This window comes from Tachypleus tridentatus, chromosome 12, assembly GCF_004210375.1.
Source record: "Tachypleus tridentatus isolate NWPU-2018 chromosome 12, ASM421037v1, whole genome shotgun sequence".
Taxonomy (NCBI): domain Eukaryota; kingdom Metazoa; phylum Arthropoda; class Merostomata; order Xiphosura; family Limulidae; genus Tachypleus; species Tachypleus tridentatus.
Window position 1 is genome coordinate 31308794 of NC_134836.1, and position 20346 is coordinate 31329139.

The 20346-nt window shown below is 33.9% G+C and overlaps 1 protein-coding gene across 1 annotated transcript in view; it reads right to left on the bottom strand.

Annotated features, from left to right (window-relative positions):
• The window catches only part of LOC143235493 (microtubule-actin cross-linking factor 1, isoforms 6/7-like), a 42578-nt gene extending 22771 nt beyond the window's left edge, over positions 1-19807 (bottom strand). The window contains 15 exon segments of the mRNA XM_076473704.1: positions 1404-1592; positions 1921-2193; positions 8404-8601; positions 8728-8887; positions 9714-10000; positions 11359-11459; positions 11462-11564; positions 15467-15622; positions 15923-16093; positions 16848-16976; positions 17532-17732; positions 18028-18183; positions 18884-19054; positions 19421-19523; positions 19689-19807. Of these exon segments, the coding sequence (XP_076329819.1) occupies positions 1404-1592; positions 1921-2193; positions 8404-8601; positions 8728-8887; positions 9714-10000; positions 11359-11459; positions 11462-11564; positions 15467-15622; positions 15923-16093; positions 16848-16976; positions 17532-17732; positions 18028-18183; positions 18884-19027 (2268 nt within the window). The 5' untranslated portion in view covers positions 19028-19054; positions 19421-19523; positions 19689-19807.
• Between the last annotated feature and the right edge of the window lie 539 nt (positions 19808-20346).

Consider the following 20346-nt stretch of genomic DNA (forward strand, 5'->3'; position numbering starts at 1 on the left):
GTTTGAGAGCTTCTACATACATTACTACCCAACATGTTAAATGTTTAGTAGGCTTTACATATATTAGTATTGGAGACGTGTAATGTTTGGTGGCCTCTATATACATTACTAACTGATGTGTAATATTTGGTAGCCTCTACAAATATTATTAATCAACACATATGTATTGTCTTGTGGTTTCTACCTACATTATTAGTTAGGTTGTGTATGTCTGATGATTTCTGTTCACATTATTTATCAACATGAGTAAAGTTTGATGGTCTCTACATACATTACTAATAGACACATGTAATGTGTGGTGGTCTCTACATACATTACTAATAGACACATGTAATGTGTGGTGGTCTCTACATACCTTATCAACAAACACATGCAATAGCTGGTGGTCTCTACATACATTAGTAACCAACAGGTTAAATGCTCAGTGGTCTCTGCATACACTGCTAACCAACACACGTAATGTGTGGTGGCCTTTATATACATTTCTAATGAACATGAATAATGTGTAGCCACCTCTAAGTATGTTACTGATGAACATGTATAATGCTTAATGGCTTCTCGATAAATTTCTATCAAACGTGAATAACATTTGGTGGTTTCTACATACATTACTATGTAACATGTCAAATGTTTGGTAGTTTTTAACCAATGCATGTAACATCTGATGGTTTCTACATACATTACTAACCAACACATGAAATGTGTGGTGGTCTGTGCATATGATACTAAAGAACAGGTGTAATGAGTGGTGGTCTCTAAAGACATTACTAATACATGTAATATCTGGTGGTCTCTATTTACATTACTAACCAACATACCTATGTCTGGTTGTCTCTGTGTACATTACTCATGAAACATGTAATGTCTGGTGGTCTCTACAGACATTATCAACAAACGTGCAATGTGTGGCGACCTTTATATGCATTACTAAAGAACATGTGTAACACGTGATAGCAGTTACATACATTAATAATGAATATGCGTAATGTTTAATGGCTTCTAAATACATTACTAATAAACACGTATAATGTCTGGTGGTCTCTTCCTACATGTATAATTTCTAGTGGTCTCTACATTCATTACTAAAAAACAAGTGTAATGTCAGGTGGTCACTATGTGCACTACTAATGAACATGTGTAATGTTTGGTGGCCTCTACATTGATAACTAATAGATTACATGTGATGGTTTGTGGTCTGTACATGCACTACTAACTGACACATAATTAATGTGTGATAGTCTCTACCTACATTAGTAATCGACATGTGAAATATTTGGTTGCCTTTGTCAACACTACTAACCAATATTTATAGTGCCTGGTTGTCTTTAACAACATTACTACCTTACATGTATAACACCTTGTTTAATGTCTTGTACCATTTTATTACTCAAATGGAATATTACCTGATGATCAGTGATTAACTGTTTCAAGAGTGGCAATTCATCAGGCAATGGTTCAGCTTCTTGGATGGTCAATGTATCTTCAGCTTTAAGCAACCACTTCATTAGTTCATCTAGCAGCTCTGTAATGTCTTGCAGTGATCGTAAGTGCTCTTTCAATTTCTGGTCTCGTTGCCTTGCCCACACAGATATCTGGATGGCACACAGTTGAAGTGTTATTTAATCTTTTTTTGTTCTTTAATCTTAAATGTATAATGCTCATGAAAATTGGAAATTATGGCAAAAGATTAAAAACTTCATGAAAGCAAGTTTCTGAAATCATAAAATCATAATTTAAACAAAGACCTTTCATTTTTCAAACTATTTATAATACTGTGTAAGTCTTTAACAATAATATGTGTGTATATTATTGAATACTATACATTACAGTGTCCTCATGAGAACAAGAAAAGAGCAGTGTGCATGATTAAATAGCCTGGTGCTACTACATGTGCATTTGAAAGATTTACAAGAATCTTACCTCATCCCAGCGGGACTGGATGATTGTAATCCAATGGCGGATGATAGTAATTCCATCAGGATGACATTGTTGTAGGGTTTCTTGAGCCAGTGCTAAGGTTTTGTCTTTGTTTCCTTCTTGTACTTTGAGCTGCTCCAAGAAATTTTGGTGCTCATTAATCTGTTGACGTGTTGATTCCTCATCATCTGGCAATGGCCCTGTGAATCGCAATTTTCTTTCTGCATCTGACAACCATTCAAGGAGACTGTGAACCATCTTGTGGAGTTGCTCAGCCTAGTAGGAGATATTCACTTTATATATTTTCAAAGCATAATAATTAAGCATAAAATCTCATCTTGATATGTTTTTGTAATTATTTTAACTTACCAAGGTAAATTTCAATAACAAAAAGTAATAGTTCCTGTTAATTTTCATAAATAATTCTTGAGATGAAACAGTTCTGTTTCATTTGTACACCTTCCAGTATAATATGTAAAAATGTGGTCACAACAGGATTCTGAGTCATTACCTAACCTTTCTCACTAAATAGTTTGATCCCTCACATGTATGCCTATTAGATCTGCATACAACTAGCTTTAAGCTACCATCCTAAAAATCACGTTTAATACAAACTGCATTAATTTATGACATTACCATGCGGCATAGTAACTGCTCTTATGCATTCACACTTAAAATAACATTATTTTCCCAAGCATTATATTGAATCAACATATTATTTTAACTTATTGTTCAATTATGTGAAATATTCAATAGTAAATGAGACTCAGCTTTCATTCTGTTTAGCTAATTTGTTTCCTTACTTAAGTAAAAAGAACATACTCTTGTTTCTGCTTACTTATTATTAATGATAATTTCTGCTTCATCCCATGATAGCAATGTAATTCCTAATATGAGACCTGTGGCTACTAGAAGCTCCTTGTTTGTGTGTGTGGGGAGGCATCACAGCCACTCTTTAATGTGTTGTGGGCCCTTACATGTACACTAAGCCTTCTCCTTCTCCTCCTCCTCCTGTCTTTTTATTTGAAGTTCTTCCCAGTTTGACATAATTAGAATGGTGGTGATTTGATTAGTTATTTCCCCACCAGGATTTGTTCTAGGCATAGCTTCACCTGTGAAAGTTCTTTGTTCTTTTAATTTCTTCCTCAACATGGTTTCACAGGTATATATTTTTTTCTTTTCCCTTTGTGGCTTATTTCCCATATGTTTTATTAAAGAAAACCCATATTCAATAATATTTTGTTTTTCATTTTTTCACCTGACATTAGAGTTCATGCTGTTCTTTTAGAACAAGTGAATGCTTGTATGAACATGCTTCATCCTCCTAGTCTCTTTTACTGTTTTGTCTTGGCTTACAGCCATTCTTCATTTCTATTAATTGATTTCCAGTCTTTTAAATGTCTTATCAACTTTTCTCACTAAATAGTTTGATCCCTCACATGTATGCCTATTAGATCTGCATACAACTAGCTTTAAGCTACCATCCTAAATGGATCCTAAATCCTAATATTGATTTAGATTTCAATATTCCTACTGTCATTTCTTTCTCACCACCCTCCAGTGCTACCACTTCCCACCTTCACCTGATATATGAGCCATTTCATGGTACTCTAGAGGAAGCTTTTATGAAGAGATTTGTTCTCTTCTTTTCACTACATTGACTTACACTGTATCTTCTGCTCTATCCATCTTTACCTTATTCCTCTGCATTAGGACCTGTTGGGACAGGATGCTCACCTAGCCAAGACACTTCCTCATCCTATTTATATCAATGAGCATAGTCAGGCTTCATTTCTTTTCCCATAGGTTTTTCTGTGGTGTTCCTAATCCACTGGAGACCCAAACTATTGTGGTCTATTCCTCACTCCTCATTATCTGTAATGGTTTTTCATCTTTCTCAAGTTTGATAATCTGTTCCTTCGTTGGCCTTCTTGTACTTCCAATTCTTCCACTGTCTAATGTTAGGGTCATCACTTGTCTTGTCGGTACTTACTCTGTCAAATCTGGCTCACTGAGCTTCATCTGTCTTTTTTTTTTATTAGCTTGAGTCTTCGTTGTTATACAACAACTGTGTTCATCAGGTTCTCACTTGCAGCGTAACTCTCCACCTCTTTTTACTCCTCCATCCCATTTTTTTGCTTCCATTAACCTTTATATTCAGTATATTGAGGATGTATTCTCATATTTCTTGGTCAAAAACATCTATGGATAGCGTAATTTACCCCTATATCTTGTTATTAATCAAGTTTTTTGTAGTCCTCAGGAAAACTGGGAATTGGTATCTGGTTATTGATCTCATGATGACAAGAAACCTACTTGAAGTAAACATGCATTATGAAAATGGCTGGTACTGTTATTAAAAACTTTAATTAAAATAAAGTACAGAACAATGTTTTGACCTTCTTAGGTCATCTTTAGGTTGACAAAGACTCTTTGAAACTGTTTCTGAAAATGACCTAAGAAGGTAAAAATTATTCTGTACTTTGTTTTAATTAAGTTTTTTAATATGCATACTAGTCATCTTTAGAAATACATGGTTATTGATCTGTTATATTTTAACTGGTTTCTTATATTTCTTGGTTCCATATGGAGAAGTTCATTTCTCTCAGATGATTCTTTTAACCTGTTCTGAGGTTAAAGAGAGTCAGTGTTTTGAATGCCATTTTACACATTCTGATTGTCCTCTCCTCCAAGTTCTTTCTATTTTTTGTCCATAAGGGTCAGGCTTTCCAGTTCCATATTCTTGCTTTTGGCTTTCAATCAGCTCCTTATACCTGTAGTTGCATCATGAGCATTTACTCACCTTGTTTTGCGGTTGTAACTGGGTTTCATTTTTAATTGGATCATTGGATTTTTCTTGTCTCTTCTCAGGATGACTGCATTTTTCTAGGAGGAAGCTGCTCATCTTTCAAGCCTTCCAAGTCTTTTTTACATTTGCCCTACATGTGGTACATCTGAGCATGTCCTGCTATTCTTCTCTGTATGAGGCTTGACCTTCACTGTTTTTCTTACAAGAGATAAAACATATTGTCCCTGTGGTTTGTCCTCCTTTTAACCCAGCACATGAGGTTCTTTTGTTTTTGGGAATTCCATTTTCCCTTGTATGTATGGCTTAAATTATTGGGTACTACATGTGCCTTTTTCAGTGGTAGTTGCAGAACTGATAGGATATTTATTGGGACTTGTTCTCTCAATTTTGCACCTCCCTTCTCCTCTTCTCATGGATTTGTTTTAGTGTTTCAACCATGTCAGCACCACAGTGATTATCCCATGGCTACCCCTGACCAGGTCTCCATCTTTTCATTAATGCTTCTCTGTGAAACTGGGAAGTGTCTTTGAATGTCTACATAACTTTGAGTGTGTGGACTGTAGAGTAGCATTCACTTCACTTTGATATTATGACCTTCTAGCCATTCTTTGATCATTTTTCCATTTTCCTCCCTTTTGCTGTGGATTGGTTAATCATGGAGTAGTCTCTTCAATTTCAGGTTTTTTTGTTGGAATGCTTTCACTTGGACATGCCTCTCATCAATGCCTTTGCCACTCTTAACTCCAACATTCATTTTGGTTTCTAGTTCCTCATCCTTTGGCCCTGGTAAATGATGTTGGCAGTTCGGACTGATCTCATTTGTTTTTCTTTATACCTATCTTCCTCTGGATTTCCCCTCTCATACCCCTACTTTGATACCCAGCATTTCTTGTTGGGTTTTACTGATGATGCCTCTTTAGCCAGCTCAGCCCTGATTTTCTCTGCTTTGTTGATTAATGTTCAAGCCCCCACTTTCTTGCTCCAACCACATTTCTTTCTCTCTCCCAGGGATGTTATCCCTTCACATGGGATTTATCCAGTCAATTACCAACAGGACTGGGACTCTCCATATGTGTAAACTTTTTTATACCATTACCATTATCCTTCAACTCTGTCCTTCTATCAAAAAAAATGGCAGGTTTTTGACATTGGCTCATCTGCCTCTCTCTTACTCTGGGCCATTCTACCATGGCCCATTTTTGACCTCTTGTTACATGGTTGCTCAACTGTGGATTACTGGTTTCCAGGTGGTTTTATCTACACAATTTTGCCTTTCTATTGCTGTCTAGTTTTTCTTCTTTTGTTCTCTACACTTTACTCCAACACTCTTGTCCTACTCCTGTGCATGGCTGAAACTTTGTTATGGATTTATGCATGGGCTCTATATTTAATTTTCTCTTTTTCTCTGTAGACATTTTTTCTTCTCTTTCATGCCTGTAGTCACTGTTATTCATATATATAGTGAAATTAAATAATTATATTCAAATGAAGCCAATTAAGTAAACAAAATCATGAGGAAGGACTGCATTAAAAACAGCAAATCCCAACCTCTGATTAATTCCACAGTCACCTCCAAAGCCTAGGATATATTTTATAATGCCATGTTGTAGCCTGTACCCTAGGATCTTTTTAAAAATATGCAGCATATTTTGTTTAATTTTAATGTGTTTTGTTTATAGCTTAAAAATTTATGGTTATTATATATACATGCCATCAATGCTTCCTGCACACTCTTTCACTGTATTTCCTTTTTCCAGACCAAGCCCTTTTCCTAACACTTTGGCAGCATGGAAAAGTGATCATTCTTTCACATTTCATCTCATCAGATCCCTCAACTATCTCACTCTCGTGTTTTGTTTTCACCTATCCTTGGACAAAATTCTTCAGAATGAACATGAAACTCCTCGTGTCTGTTTTCCTTTATCTTCATGCTGTTCATCAATACAACTTCATGCTGTCTTTGAAAGTATATTTTCTTCTGCATTGCTCTTAGAGGTCTCACATGGCCAAATGCTTGATTAATGATCTGAGGGTTGAGAGTTCAAATCCCAGTTACACCAAATATGATTTTCCTTTCAGGCATGGGGCCATTATAAAGTGATGGTAAATCCCATTATTCAATGGTAAAAGTATAGCCCAAGAACTGGTGGTAGGTGGCGATGACTGGTTGCCTTCCCTCTTGTCTTACACTGTTAATTTAGGGACAGGGGGTAATGGAAAGCATTCAACCCATCTATTTGGGCTCTATCAGTACCCACTGTTGAGATGGGATGTTCCACAAGACCATTAGTGCTATCCTTATGGTATTACAAATACTCAATTGTTCAATATAGACTGTACCATTCCATGGACTATCATGGCAAAAGCTAACACCAGGGAAGTGTTTGCCCATTTCTTTCACTTGTACTTACCAACTTTTAAAAATAGGGTTTTATGGTCGCCCAGTGTACTGTCTCCAACAAAACATCTTTCTGACAAACATACAATGAATTCTCTGTCATTTTTTTCAAATAAAGAATGGGAGACCCTTGCTACTTACAAGTTCCTAGTAACTGGATGTGGTGGGCCTTGAAGAGTTCCTCACTGATTGTGTACAGTACCAATGTGAATTAAAGTATGGTTATACTGTCTGTGTAGTGTATGTTATTACTCTTCAAACTGCTAGTCACTCATCTCCTGCAGCAAGAATCTCTCTAGTTGAGTTGAGATGTGACACATACTGTATGGTCTGATCGCACTTCTTGTCTCACCAACCACCTGTGTGCAGGTTCTGGGTTGGTCAGGATCAAATACTGCTCATCCTTGCAACTTTTAAAACTCTTAGGGCTTTACACTGTTTCCTTCTGGGCTAAGAGTATACACTGCTTCAGATGAGATACAATCTCCCACAAGTATGCCTTAATGGAGTTCCTGCTAACAGTTGCCACACTCCATGAACTTTTCCTTCAGGCACTCTCTGAAGTGAGCTTATCTAGGTTTAATTTTTGCACTGGCTTTTCCACCATTATAGTGCATGATTCTATGTATTCTAAATGTGAAGATGTGGTGCTGTTTTGGAAGTTAACATTTTCTTTTCCAGAAAATGCATTTATCATAGATATCTCCACACACCTTTCCACTTGTCTTTGTCACTTCCAGTACACTTTCTTCTAGTCTCATCTAAGAATTAAGCTGTTTCAAGCACAAGTGCTTAAGAGGAGTTAATATGCAAAAAGTTTGTGTTGCCCTTCTATTGGTGGAAGGTAATTGTCACATGATAATGTCATTGTCCACTAGCACAGTTCAAGTTAAACACCTATTTTTTAGTTTTATTAGGTGAGAGTTAGCTTAAGGCTAGTTTCATGAAAATCTTATAAGTAGATATGCAAAGGCTTAAGCTTTTGTATGTGAAGAAGTTCATATCCATCAGAACTAGATTTTCAGGTAATGAAAATATTTACTTTGACTAGTCTTGTCACTTATCTAATGGCATAGTTTTCTTTTTGAATAGTCTTATAACTTATTTTGTGATAAACTTTTCTTTGACTACTCTTGTTACTTATTTTATGGTAAAATTTTTACTTCTGGACTTGAAACGTATCTAATTATAAATTTTACTTTTTAACTAATACTGTTACTTATTTAATGATAAACTATTCTATGACTCATTTTGAAAGTTATCTAATGGTGAGGTTTACCTTTTTAAGGGCTTCCTTTAACCTTTGCTCTTTATCATCACTTAATCTAATTAGTTCTTCCCACTTTTCATTCAGCTGATTCACCTGACTTTGAATGTGCTTTGCTTCTTCAGGAATTGCAGTCTGTAAAAGTTCACTGGCTGTTCTACGAACAGATTCCAAGTTGTTGGCTCTGTTCTGTAGCTCATCTTGGAAGATCTGGAAGAACAGAGTTAATTTCATTGCTATATGAGTTAGGAATTAACCATCTAGCACATGCAGCTGTAAAACACTGACAAAAATGCACAATTTCAAGAATATTTAAATTCGTGAAACATTACCAACCTTGTGTTGATCAACAAGTGAGGTAACTGTGTCCAGATCACCATGAATTGGCTTTTCAATGGCTACCATTGCTTTTGCTCGTTCCAACCACTCTAGCAAGGCCATGACAGCATCTTTAAACTGACCAGAGTAAAGAAGAGCTTCTTCCAGCTGCCTTTGTCTAATGCAGATAAGAGAAAACATCTTCAATAGTACTATAACAAGTTAAGGCTGGTATAGAGTCTCAAAGAAGGAGGCTAGAAATGACCCACAGTCTGTTTATTTATAAATAAAATATTTATAAAATCATTTTATAAAAAAATCACTGAGGATTAATCACAACATATATGAAATTGCTCTTATTATTGAAGATATAGATCTACCTATCACTTCCTGTCAACAGACTTGCTACAAAGTGCTTCAGGCATAGTTTGTAATCTACCTATAAACAGATTTGCTGTATACTGCTTCAAGTAGTTTTCAACCCACCTAACAACTTACTTGTTGCACACTACTTCAAATGCAGTTTAACCTATCCATCAACAGACTTATCACACAATGCTTCAGGTAGAGTTTTAACTTGCCTATCAACAGACTTGTTACACACTGCTTCATATAGAGCTTTAACCTGTCTATCAACAAAATTGTTAAATACGGCTTCAGGCACACTTTTAACCTACCTAGCTACAGACCTTTTACACACTGCTTCAGTTACAGTTATAACCCATGCATCAACAGACTTGTTACGCAATGCTTCAGGCAAATTTTTAACCTACCTATCAACAAATATTTGTACACTGCTTCAAGTAGTTTTAACCTATCAACAAATGTTACACAATGCTTTGGGCATAGTTTTTAATCTACCTATTAACAAGCTTGTTGCACACTGCTTCAAGTAGTTTTTACCCTACCTATCAATTGACTTGCTACACACTGCTTCAGGCACAGTTTTAACCCACCTAGCAACAAACTTCTTACACACTGCTTCAGTTAGAATTTTAACCTACCTATCAACTGACTTGTTACATACTGCATTCCACTTATTTTTCAACTCATCAATCATTTTCTGTAGACCAGGAATATCTGTTTTGGTGCAGCGATCTTTCAAAATACGACCAATTCTCATGGTGTTGTCATATTTAGACTGCTTAGTTCCAAGGGTTCGCTGGAATTTCTTATGTTTATTCAGTAGCTGCTTGACTTTGTCTGGGTCTTTACCAATGTGAGTGAGACTGTCAAGTGTTGTTTCAGCCTCATCCAACCAAGAAATTAGTTCACTCCATGCATCATCAAACTGATTAAACACAGTATATTAAAATAATTAAATATACATTTATCTAGAGATAAACGTCAACTTGATTAATTTACTACAGTATGAACAAGCTTACTATATAATTAAAATTAAAAGAGTACCTATGCAATGAAAGGTACAATTGTTAATAAGAGCAGGATAAGCAGCAATCTATTATAGTCTGAAACAGACCTAAAATTAACAGTATTCTACTTATCTTTTATTGACATCATTATTCTGCTCCAGTTATGTCAGTAATTTGGTTATGTATGCATTCTGTAAACAGTTATTTTTAAGGGTATTAAAGGTATAATTGACTATGGTCCTTTATACATACTAGCAGAAATGCTGCCCTATGGAGACAGTTTGTCCTAGTGATTAGTAACTGTAGTATTTGTACCTCATTAAAACATTTAGAAAAACTGAACATTCTTCAAAACATTTTTTCTGGAAAGTACTGCATTGAAACAGTGTTGATGTAGTGCTCTTTAATTATAATGAAACAGTGTTGATATAGTGCTCTTTAATTATAAACAACTCTTTGCTTCAAAACGATTCAATGTACTGATCTCAAAATGTTCATAAAGTTTATTGATACAAACTGTAATGTTTTTATATAATTAAAAGTTCAACCTTTTATTGAAAAACAATTTTTTAAGAACTCGTTTTTAGTATCACATTTAAAAATTACACTAATAAAGGTATAATCATTCCTTCACATACGATCCTAGTGAAAGTTGTGTTGTTGTAATAATAAAAGTACTTTTATTTTAGATTATGTCCTGTTCTAAAGAAACAGTGGTTGCACATACCATAGATGTTTTTTCTAATTCTCTAAATATTGAATATCCAAAGTGTGAATTTTTTTTATGGATTTGCATTTGCAGTGCCATTCAATAGGTGGCACATTTCCTATTGTACCTTGAAACAAGAGATTGCACCATTATATTTATTATTTCAGTCACATAGATAAATAGATATATAAAAGCCCAGACAATTGCTCCATTATAGTAAGAAGTGTAGACAAACAAAGGTTAAAATAGAAATTTGAAGAATAAATATATAAAATGAAAATAATTTAATATATTTGGTCTATTAGAATAAGCATATGAACATAAACAAATAAGTTATTCATGTAAGAAATTCCAACTATAATAGAAAAACAGAGTAATTTATGTCTTGCACACTATCATTGTATGAACAGTGCTTTTTAATATATACTTGATCATAAGCTGAGACTTTACTCCACAATATAAAAGTATAATGCTCTTTTAACACATGAAAAGATATAAATTTTACTTAGATAGATTAAGTATGATTTTATTGCATGTGTCTTATGCACCAAGTTCAGTTAAACTTGCCTCTTTAGCTTCCTTATATCCGTGGTCCAACATTCTAGTTCTTTCAGCAGCTCTGGAGACAACTCGCTCCCAGCGATGCTGCACACTAGTAAGCAAGTTTTAATCAAAAGAACGTCTTGTTTCTGGCTGAAGTACTTCAGGTGGGTACCCTTCTTGTCTAGGTTCAACATCACCTCTCTGTGAGCTCCTAGATCTTTTTGAAAACTCTGAAACAAAAAAAAACAGTATTACTTTTATGGCAAAGCTACTTGTGCCATTTGTCATCATCTGTAATTTTGAACTGCAATGAACAAATTATAAGCAACTAATCAACAGAACAATACCATCCACAATAAGAAAATGAATGCCACTTTTATAATGAACTCAAAGCTTAAAGGGTGGGGAATATTTTGAGGCATTCAAATCCAGTTTGTCAGCTTTGAAATGCAGAAAACTATTACAGGGTTAACACACGCTCCACAAAAAAGGTCTGAGAAGAACGACCTTTGTTTAGCTAACCTTTTAAAACACTTCAATCTCTACAAATACATTTTCAATAAGGTATGCAGCATTTTGCATGTAGAAAACTGTTGAATGAATTCATTTTCTTCTTTCATATTCCTTTCTCAATGGATTATGCTATCTGTTTTGTATCGTTACAGGAATAATATATATATATATATTACTTATACATACAATAACAGTATTTTATAAAATTGACATTTACATTTTAAGGCATAAATAATAGAAAAATCTTGAATTTTTGGAATTTTGAAAAGACAGTCTGGTTAACACAATCTGCTACATTTTATTCATTTGTTTAAAATATTATGAGATTTGCTTACTCTGCAAGGGCTAATAAGAAACTCCATCTGCATTTATTATTACAAACTCTTGAGAAAATTTATAGCTGAATTTGCAAAGTTTGGCAAATGGTTCTAAGAAAAGGTTATTGCAGGTCCTTACTAAAACTGAAACCTACTGTACTGTATATATCAGGGGTGGCCAAACCGCATCTCATGGAAATATCTTGGCTGAGCTCCTTTTTGCATCACAACTAATATAAAGGTACATAAAAAATTTTCAAGCTTTATAATTATTTACCTAATATAAATGAGAGTCCACTGGGTTAAAACGTAAGTTTAATGTTCATGGTGAGTAAATATGTTTAAGAATTTAAATCCTAATTTTAATGCTAGATTTGAGTCATTGATTAAAGAAAATTCAGATCAGCAAAAATTAAAGAGGAACTGTGCTGGAGAATCAGTAATCATACAAGCTGGTGCTGACAGTGTTAGTTTTAGTAGGGGTGGCTTGCAATCACGTGATTGTGGCATGTGTGGCTGTGTTATGGCAGTGAATTAGCAGAGTGTTAATGTGATACTGGGCTCTGTAGAGTTTGGTTGTGTTGTGCGGTTTGAACTTATTGTTTCTTTTCACCTTAATTTTTAGAAGTGTGTGAAAATTTTGTGATGGAAGATGGCATCATCAAATTGTAAGAAGCAAAAGTATGAAGATGAAAACAGAAATTTTAAGTCAGAGTGGGAGGAATATTTTGCATTCACTATTAAAGGAGATAAATCTTTGTGTCTTATCTGCAATGTGTTACTTAGTCATTACAAAGCCAGTAACTTGAAATGCCAATATGAAATAAATCACAAAAGCTTTTTGTCTGATTATCCACCTAAATCAGAATTATGAAAAAACAAATTAACTGTGTTAAAATCATCACTAAATAGCCAGCAGACACTGCTGACAATGTTCAGTAAGAAAATTGATACAATGACTGAAGCTAGTTTTGTTATATCATGGAATATTGCTTGTGCTAAACTCCCATATTCTGATGGTGAATTTGTTAAGAAGAATATAGCTAATGTTGTTACAGAGTTAGATCCAAATAACACAAAACTTCAGAGACTAATAACACAAACACCAGCTTCATGCCACACTACAAAGAGATGTATCTCCCAGATCAGTGCTGATGTTGCAGGAAAAATACAAAATGACTTAAAGAATTCCCTTGCATTCAGCTTAGCCCTTGACTAATCTACAGACATACAAGACAACCCATAAATGGCAGTATTTGATCGTTATGTTTCCTCTTATGTAACTGTGAAAGAAGAGATGTTAGACTTAGTGGCACTGAAAGAAACAACTCGTGGAGTTGACATTAAAAATGCACTTGACAGAGCCTTAACAAATGCTGATATTCCACTGGATAAACTCGTCAGTGTTGCAACAGATGGAGCACCTGCAATGGTGTGGAAAAATGCAGGATTAACTGCACTTGTGAAAAGTGATCCCAGCTTTCCAGAGTTCTCTCTGTTCACTGCATTATTCATCATGAACGCCTGACAGCAAGATACTTCAAGTACGAAGATGTTATGAAATTTGTTCTTGAAATTGTCAATTTCATATGCTTAAATGGGAAAAACCACCAACAGTTCAAAAATTTTATTGAAGAACTAGAGCTTGAAGATAAACCCAGTGATGTCTCTTTCTACTGCATTGTGAGGTGGCTGTCAATCAGCAATGTCTTAAATAGGTTTGTGGATCTGTTGGAGCATGTTATTACTTTTCTTGAAGAAGAGAAAAGATTCTATCCTCAATTGGGAAATAGTGAATGGATGCAAGATCTAATGTTCCTTACTGATATAATGAATCATCTACAAACTGTCAACTTGGCACTCCAGGGGAAGGATAAGATTGTTTCTCATCTTACTCAGACAGTTTTCAGCTTTCAGAATAAAATAAGACTTTTTCAAAGAGACATATTGTCAAGAAACTTCAATTACTTCCCAATCTCAAAAGGAAAGTAAATACATGATATTGAGATAAAAGATTATAAACTGGAAGAATACAAAGATAAATTACAAGGACTGCTTGATAATTTCCTATGCAGGTTTGAGAACTTGCAGAAGCTGAAGCCCTGCTTCACCTTTCTTGTAAATCCATTCATGGTTGATGTGACAAAATAATGGTTGTCCAATTCTCGAACCTCTGATTACAGAATCATCTGCTGTAGAAATGGAACTAATAGAACTACAGGAGGATCTAGTTCTAAAGGTGATCCATAAATCCAATTCTACAATTGAGTTCTGAAAGCAAGTTCCAGATATAAAATATCCTGAACTGAAGAAAACCAGTCTATGACTCATCTCAATTTTCAGCACAACATACTGCTGTGAATCACTGTACTCTGTAATAAAGTTTGTAAAATCGAAGAATCATGCAATCTTTACAAATCAACATCTGATGGAGCTAATTCATACAGCCTTGACAACATATCAGCCATAATTTCAATGACTCACAACCAAGATATAAACTCACAAGACCTCTACTAGCAGTAAATAGCCTGATAATTGTATCAGTGTCTGTTTGTGTCAGAAAAATATTATGATGAGACTATAATTTTTAAGGTGGTATCTGATTAAAATATCTCTAATTTTATTGTTTCACATATTTTCCTCCATATTTTGACCAGATATTTACTAAGACAAAATAAATATTATTAAAATATCTGTTTCAACCCCTCTTATTTTTATTCTTGGCAATCTCATTTAATGCTAATCAAATGCAAATTTGCATATTTTTCTCAGACGTTTCTGTAGTTCATTACCATATTAAATTACTAATATACTCAATATGATTTTCACAATAATCAGCCAGAATTATGAAAAAAATTTGGTACATGCATGTGTACTTTGTGATTATTGAAACTAATACAAATTAACAGTTTAAAAACTACATACATGAATAAATATTATTACGTACATGTATTTCTTAATATTTATATAAAAATTATGTAACAAAATAAATATGTAACAATAAAAACGTATATGTAATATTTGTTCATAGCTTGCAGTTCTCAAACATCTGAAGTGTATCATATGTGGCTCTTGCTTTAAGCAAGTTTACACACCCTGATATATATGTTAATAACTGATTTTATCACAGAAAGCAAGGTACCCAACTGGTGATTAAGTACATCTAGTTTTGTTATATAGAATTCATTTATATGTTAATTTTTGAATTATTTAGTTCTGGTCTATTAGTGTTGATAATTTATCATGGCCTACAATATTCTAGCAGCAAGTTACAACCTCTGTAATCCAAGTAAAATCCTAACCTTATGATCTTTGATCTGTTCCACAACAGTCTCCATCACTCGGCTAACAGGTTTCATGGTTATCAGGTACTTCTCAGAATTTGTTAACCAGTTTACAAACTCCTGCAGTGCCTCGTGGAATTGTGTGGCTTCTCGTAAAGCTATCTCCAGCTTAATCTGTGAAGAAATTTACAAATCAGTACACAGCTGTGCAACAGAACCTATGTACACTATTAATAGTAAAAAAAACTTTACTACATGAAATATGTATTTGTCCTTGTTACATGGATTAAAAACTTGTTTTTACAAATTTTTGAACTCTGTCAAAGAACTTATACACATACATACACACACATATATCAAGTTTACTCCGTTAAGATAAAGAGTCTATGTAAAAATAGCCTGCTTATTTTACTAAGGTTTAACATTATTTTCTTGATTAGTATACATATTTATAACATAAATTTATCAGATTACCTTTCTGTCATTTGCTTTGTTGAGGACATTGTCCCAACGTTGCTTTAGTGTTTTAAGACTGTGCTGTAGGTTTGAAGTTGCTTCTTCATTAGATCTTTTTAGGTAATCTTGTCCTTGTTGCAAGACTGTTTCCAGTTTGTGACGGTTTGAGTCTAGTTCATTGTACAATTCCTATGGTAAAAAACAAAAAGTTAACATGTTGGCTGCCAAGCCTATTTTGCTGAGACTTTCCAGGGTCTCACTTGTCATTTTACAATTACCTTTCTTAGAAAGAGTGTAAAATTTTTACATCATGTTAGGTATGAGCGAAAGACATTGTAAAGGTCATTTATGACCCATGAACCATGGGTGGGTCGCTTGGGACATAAGAATGCGTTTAGTTTTACTGTCCCACACGCAAACCCATGGGTTGTGCTAGAATTTCAGAAGCATAAACGTTTTGGTATATAAAACTGTGTGTAATAATTATTTTTTCCATAAGATATCTTGAAGTATGAGTTCCAATGAATCCAATGTGCAAGTAAATATTTTTTATGCTTCTAAAAATAGAAAATCAAGTTCAGATTCTTTGAAAATTGAAGAATATTCTGAAAGAGAAAATAAATATTATGAAGATTCAGATTATGAACCTTCTAGTAATGAAGCTTCTGGCTCATAAAATGAAAAAGTCCTCACATCTGAAGATTTTGAAAATGAAGCTTTAAGAGGTTTCCTATAATTAAGTAGGTCAGTTGTATTCTGTTTTAAACAAGAGATACACATAGCTTGTATGAGGGTTTACCTATGATAAAATGGGTTAGTTGTTCTCTAGCTGTTTCTAGTAAGAGATACAAACAGCTAGTAAGAGGTATATCTGTCATGAAGTGGGGCAGTTGTTTTCTGTTTTTAACAAGAGATACAGACAGCTAGTAAGGGATTTATTTACCATGAAACGATTCAGTTGCTCTCTAGCAGTTTCTGGCAAACCACCAACTGGCTTTGAATTAGCTAACTGGCTGTCAACATCACTGAGCCAAAGCAAAAGGTCCTGAATCTCCTGGTTAAAGACTACAGCCTATTAAAAGAAACAAAAATATAATTATGGTAAATTCATAACGAGTTATAAACACAGATACCATACATTCCTAACTAACTACAAATCACATTTACTACACACAAACTTAACTAGTTACAAAGCATAAACTGCAGATCTATAGCAGCCATAAAATAGTTAGTATATTCCCATACTCAGCTACAGAAATAGTTAATACACATACATATGAAATAAGTAGTACACACTCAAAACCAATTTCAAAATATTTACTGAATAAATTACAAAAGACTCATTTTATCCCCATAACCATCTATAAAATTTATACTACAAGCCCACAAACAATTGTGAAATAGTTAGCATACATTCACACTAACTATAAAAACGATTGCTGAACATTTTGAATTAAGAAATATTTATGGAATATTCATAAAAAATGTTTATTTTAAATTAATTTAATAAAGTTCACATTGACATTATATCCAACAGATCATGCAGATTTGTTGGATAGTGAAATAGATTCTAAATCACTTTCAAGACAAAGAAAAAAGTCTTCAATCAATGTTTTCAGAGATCTACCTCTTTTAGTGCAGCTTCAAGCTCTTTCTGTTGTTCAGTAGCTTTGTCTTGCAATTGCTGCCACCTAGTGTTCAAATTCATCATCTTTTTTTGAGTGAGATTTGCATCGTCACTGCTGTGGTCTGTGTCAACTAGTTGATGTACTACCTGATTAATTGTGTCTATACTACTCTGATGGGCTTGAATGTCATTAACTAGGACCTGCAAGAGTTTCAGGAAGTGACTATTTTATCGTTTTTTTGATATTATAGTATAATAGAATGTATTATTTCATCATGAATAACAGAGGATATTTTATTTATGTACCATATACAGGGTCAGGGAGAAAAAAGAAACATGAAGATATGATGATATAATAAGATAAAAATATATGCTACTCAAATATTTTGCTGTTACTAGAGAGATGAAGAGAGTCTTACAACAACTCTTTATCTCATCAATTTCATGTAAAAGGATTAGAGACTTGGTTAATTAATACAACTTCTGACTGCTTTACCTTATGCTTAGCTAGCTCCACCTCAATAATTTGGGGGTCACCAGCAACAGGCTTAAGGTCTGTCAATGTTCTCTCAGTTCTATTCATCCAGGTCAGGAGTTCATTCAAAGCATGCTGAAACTGACCAAGTTTCAAAAGTGCATTTTCTAATTCTTGCTGTAATGGAAGAAAAGTAGTTGTTAAACATATATTTTCTCTATACTTTGAAGACAATTTTAAGATTACTTCATGTTGTGTGTCAGAGTTTATTGCATAATTATTTTTGCTACAAAAGTTTGTTTGTCTGTAATTAAACACAAAGATACACAATGGGCTATTTGTGCTCTGCCTAAAATCCAGTTTTTAGCAGTATAAGTCCACAGACATACCACTGATGGCTGCTATAGATAATAAGAATTTTGTAAACATAATGTGTTGGAAAGCTTTTCATTTATTTGTATACACTTTCATATCTAATAATTAAATTTTACATAATGCACTGAAATACATTAATTTGTTTCATATCAGAAATATCACACACTTTTTTCTTGATAGTTAGAAAATACTGAATAAGAATCTGGTGACTAAAAGAATTATAAAAGTCAACCATTTCAACACAAAAAATCTTGTTAAATGATTTTTTGTAGAAATTTTAGTAATTTTATTGTAACTGTTCTTTGTTATTGCTGTTTGAATAAAATAAATTATGGCACTTTTTAGGTACATCAACGTTGGCAATCATTAAGTGTGCCTGAAAAATAATCAGAATTGAATAACTTATAATAAAAAACAACAAAAACTACAAGATATACAAGTGAATAATAGTTTTCACTCAAATTTAACTGCAAAATTCCAAAAATATTATAACTATACATACTTGTCGTTCTACAATGCCTTTCAGCAGTTCATCCCAGCGATAATTGATCTCAGTTAAGGGTTCACGAATTGCAAGAGCTTGGTCAGGGGATGTTCTTTCTGCTAGTTCTTGTGCTTGCCTGTTCAAAGCTTCAATTTCTACCATGTGTGGATCAACTTCAACCTTGAATTCCTTTTGTCAAGTATACACACATAAGGTTTTACAAAAATTCTAGAAAACTATACATTTAAGTACAGAAATACAGGTACAAATAGATAAAAATTAATATTTATGTCAGCTAATACATACGAACTTGTGCTTATAGATTTGTTTTCTACATGTGAAGATGTAAAACATTTTTACACAATAAATGAAGTACTGATGGTAAATGAAAATTCACAAGATAATTACTTTATACATTAATATTTGAGTCTTTAAGATACAACAATATTAACTGAAATTTCTTGTAACTACTCTCATCTTCTCATCTACTATTACTGCAGTTTGAAATGAAAGTAAAAAAATTTTACAATACTTCAAGTCCTTGAAAACACTAACCTTCAGCTGAGTAATTTGCAACTTTACTGCATCAGAATCGGACCCCACTGGTCCAAAGTCAGCAAAATTTTTCTTCCCCACTGTCAAGGAATTCTACAAAGTTCTGGCAAAAGTAGTTTATGACAGGTGAGTTCATAATTTAAAGAAACTAATATTTTAGTCTTCCTTTAACATATGTTTACTAAAATAATTTTTAACTGCAAACCTTTGTTTGATTATTGTTACTCAAAATACTATACTTCATATTTTGAAAGTAGGAAACACAAACCTGAAGGGTGAAGTGGAAACTCATTGCTTTCTCCATGGCATCCACTAGATTGTGTTCTCTCTTAGCATAAAGGGTAGTGACATTCTCCCAGGCTGAGTCCAGGTCTTCAATGTGTTTCTGACTCAGGCTTATCTGGCTCTCCACACACCAGATCAGATTTTGACCAGCCTGCCTACACTTGTCTACTTCTGGCCTAGTCTGGTCAATCTCCTGCTTGATCCCTTGAAGAGCATCTTTTGCTCCTGAATGGCACTGGGCTCAACTGCTGAGGCTCCTGTGCTTTTAGGTTTTCTTGTAGTTCTTCAGGGCTTTCATCACAGTATTAAGCTCATTCCAGAACTTTTCTGCTACTGTTAGAGCTTCCTCCAAGGAGTGGCCACGGTTCTTGGATGATTTCTGCACTTTGTCCCATAAATTATTGAGTTGATCCAACTTCTGTCTGATGTCTGAAGATTCAAAAAGTGAGAATGACTTTTTATTTAATTTGTCCAAATTAAATTTAAGCATACACTTGTATGTATTCTGCAAATATTACAAAATTTTTATTTGACTTAATTTTGAAAAGGACATTTCAAACAGATTGATTTCAATTTTTTTTAAGTGAAAACAAACAAACTTCATACTAGCCACAGATGTTCAAAATTAGCACAAGTACATG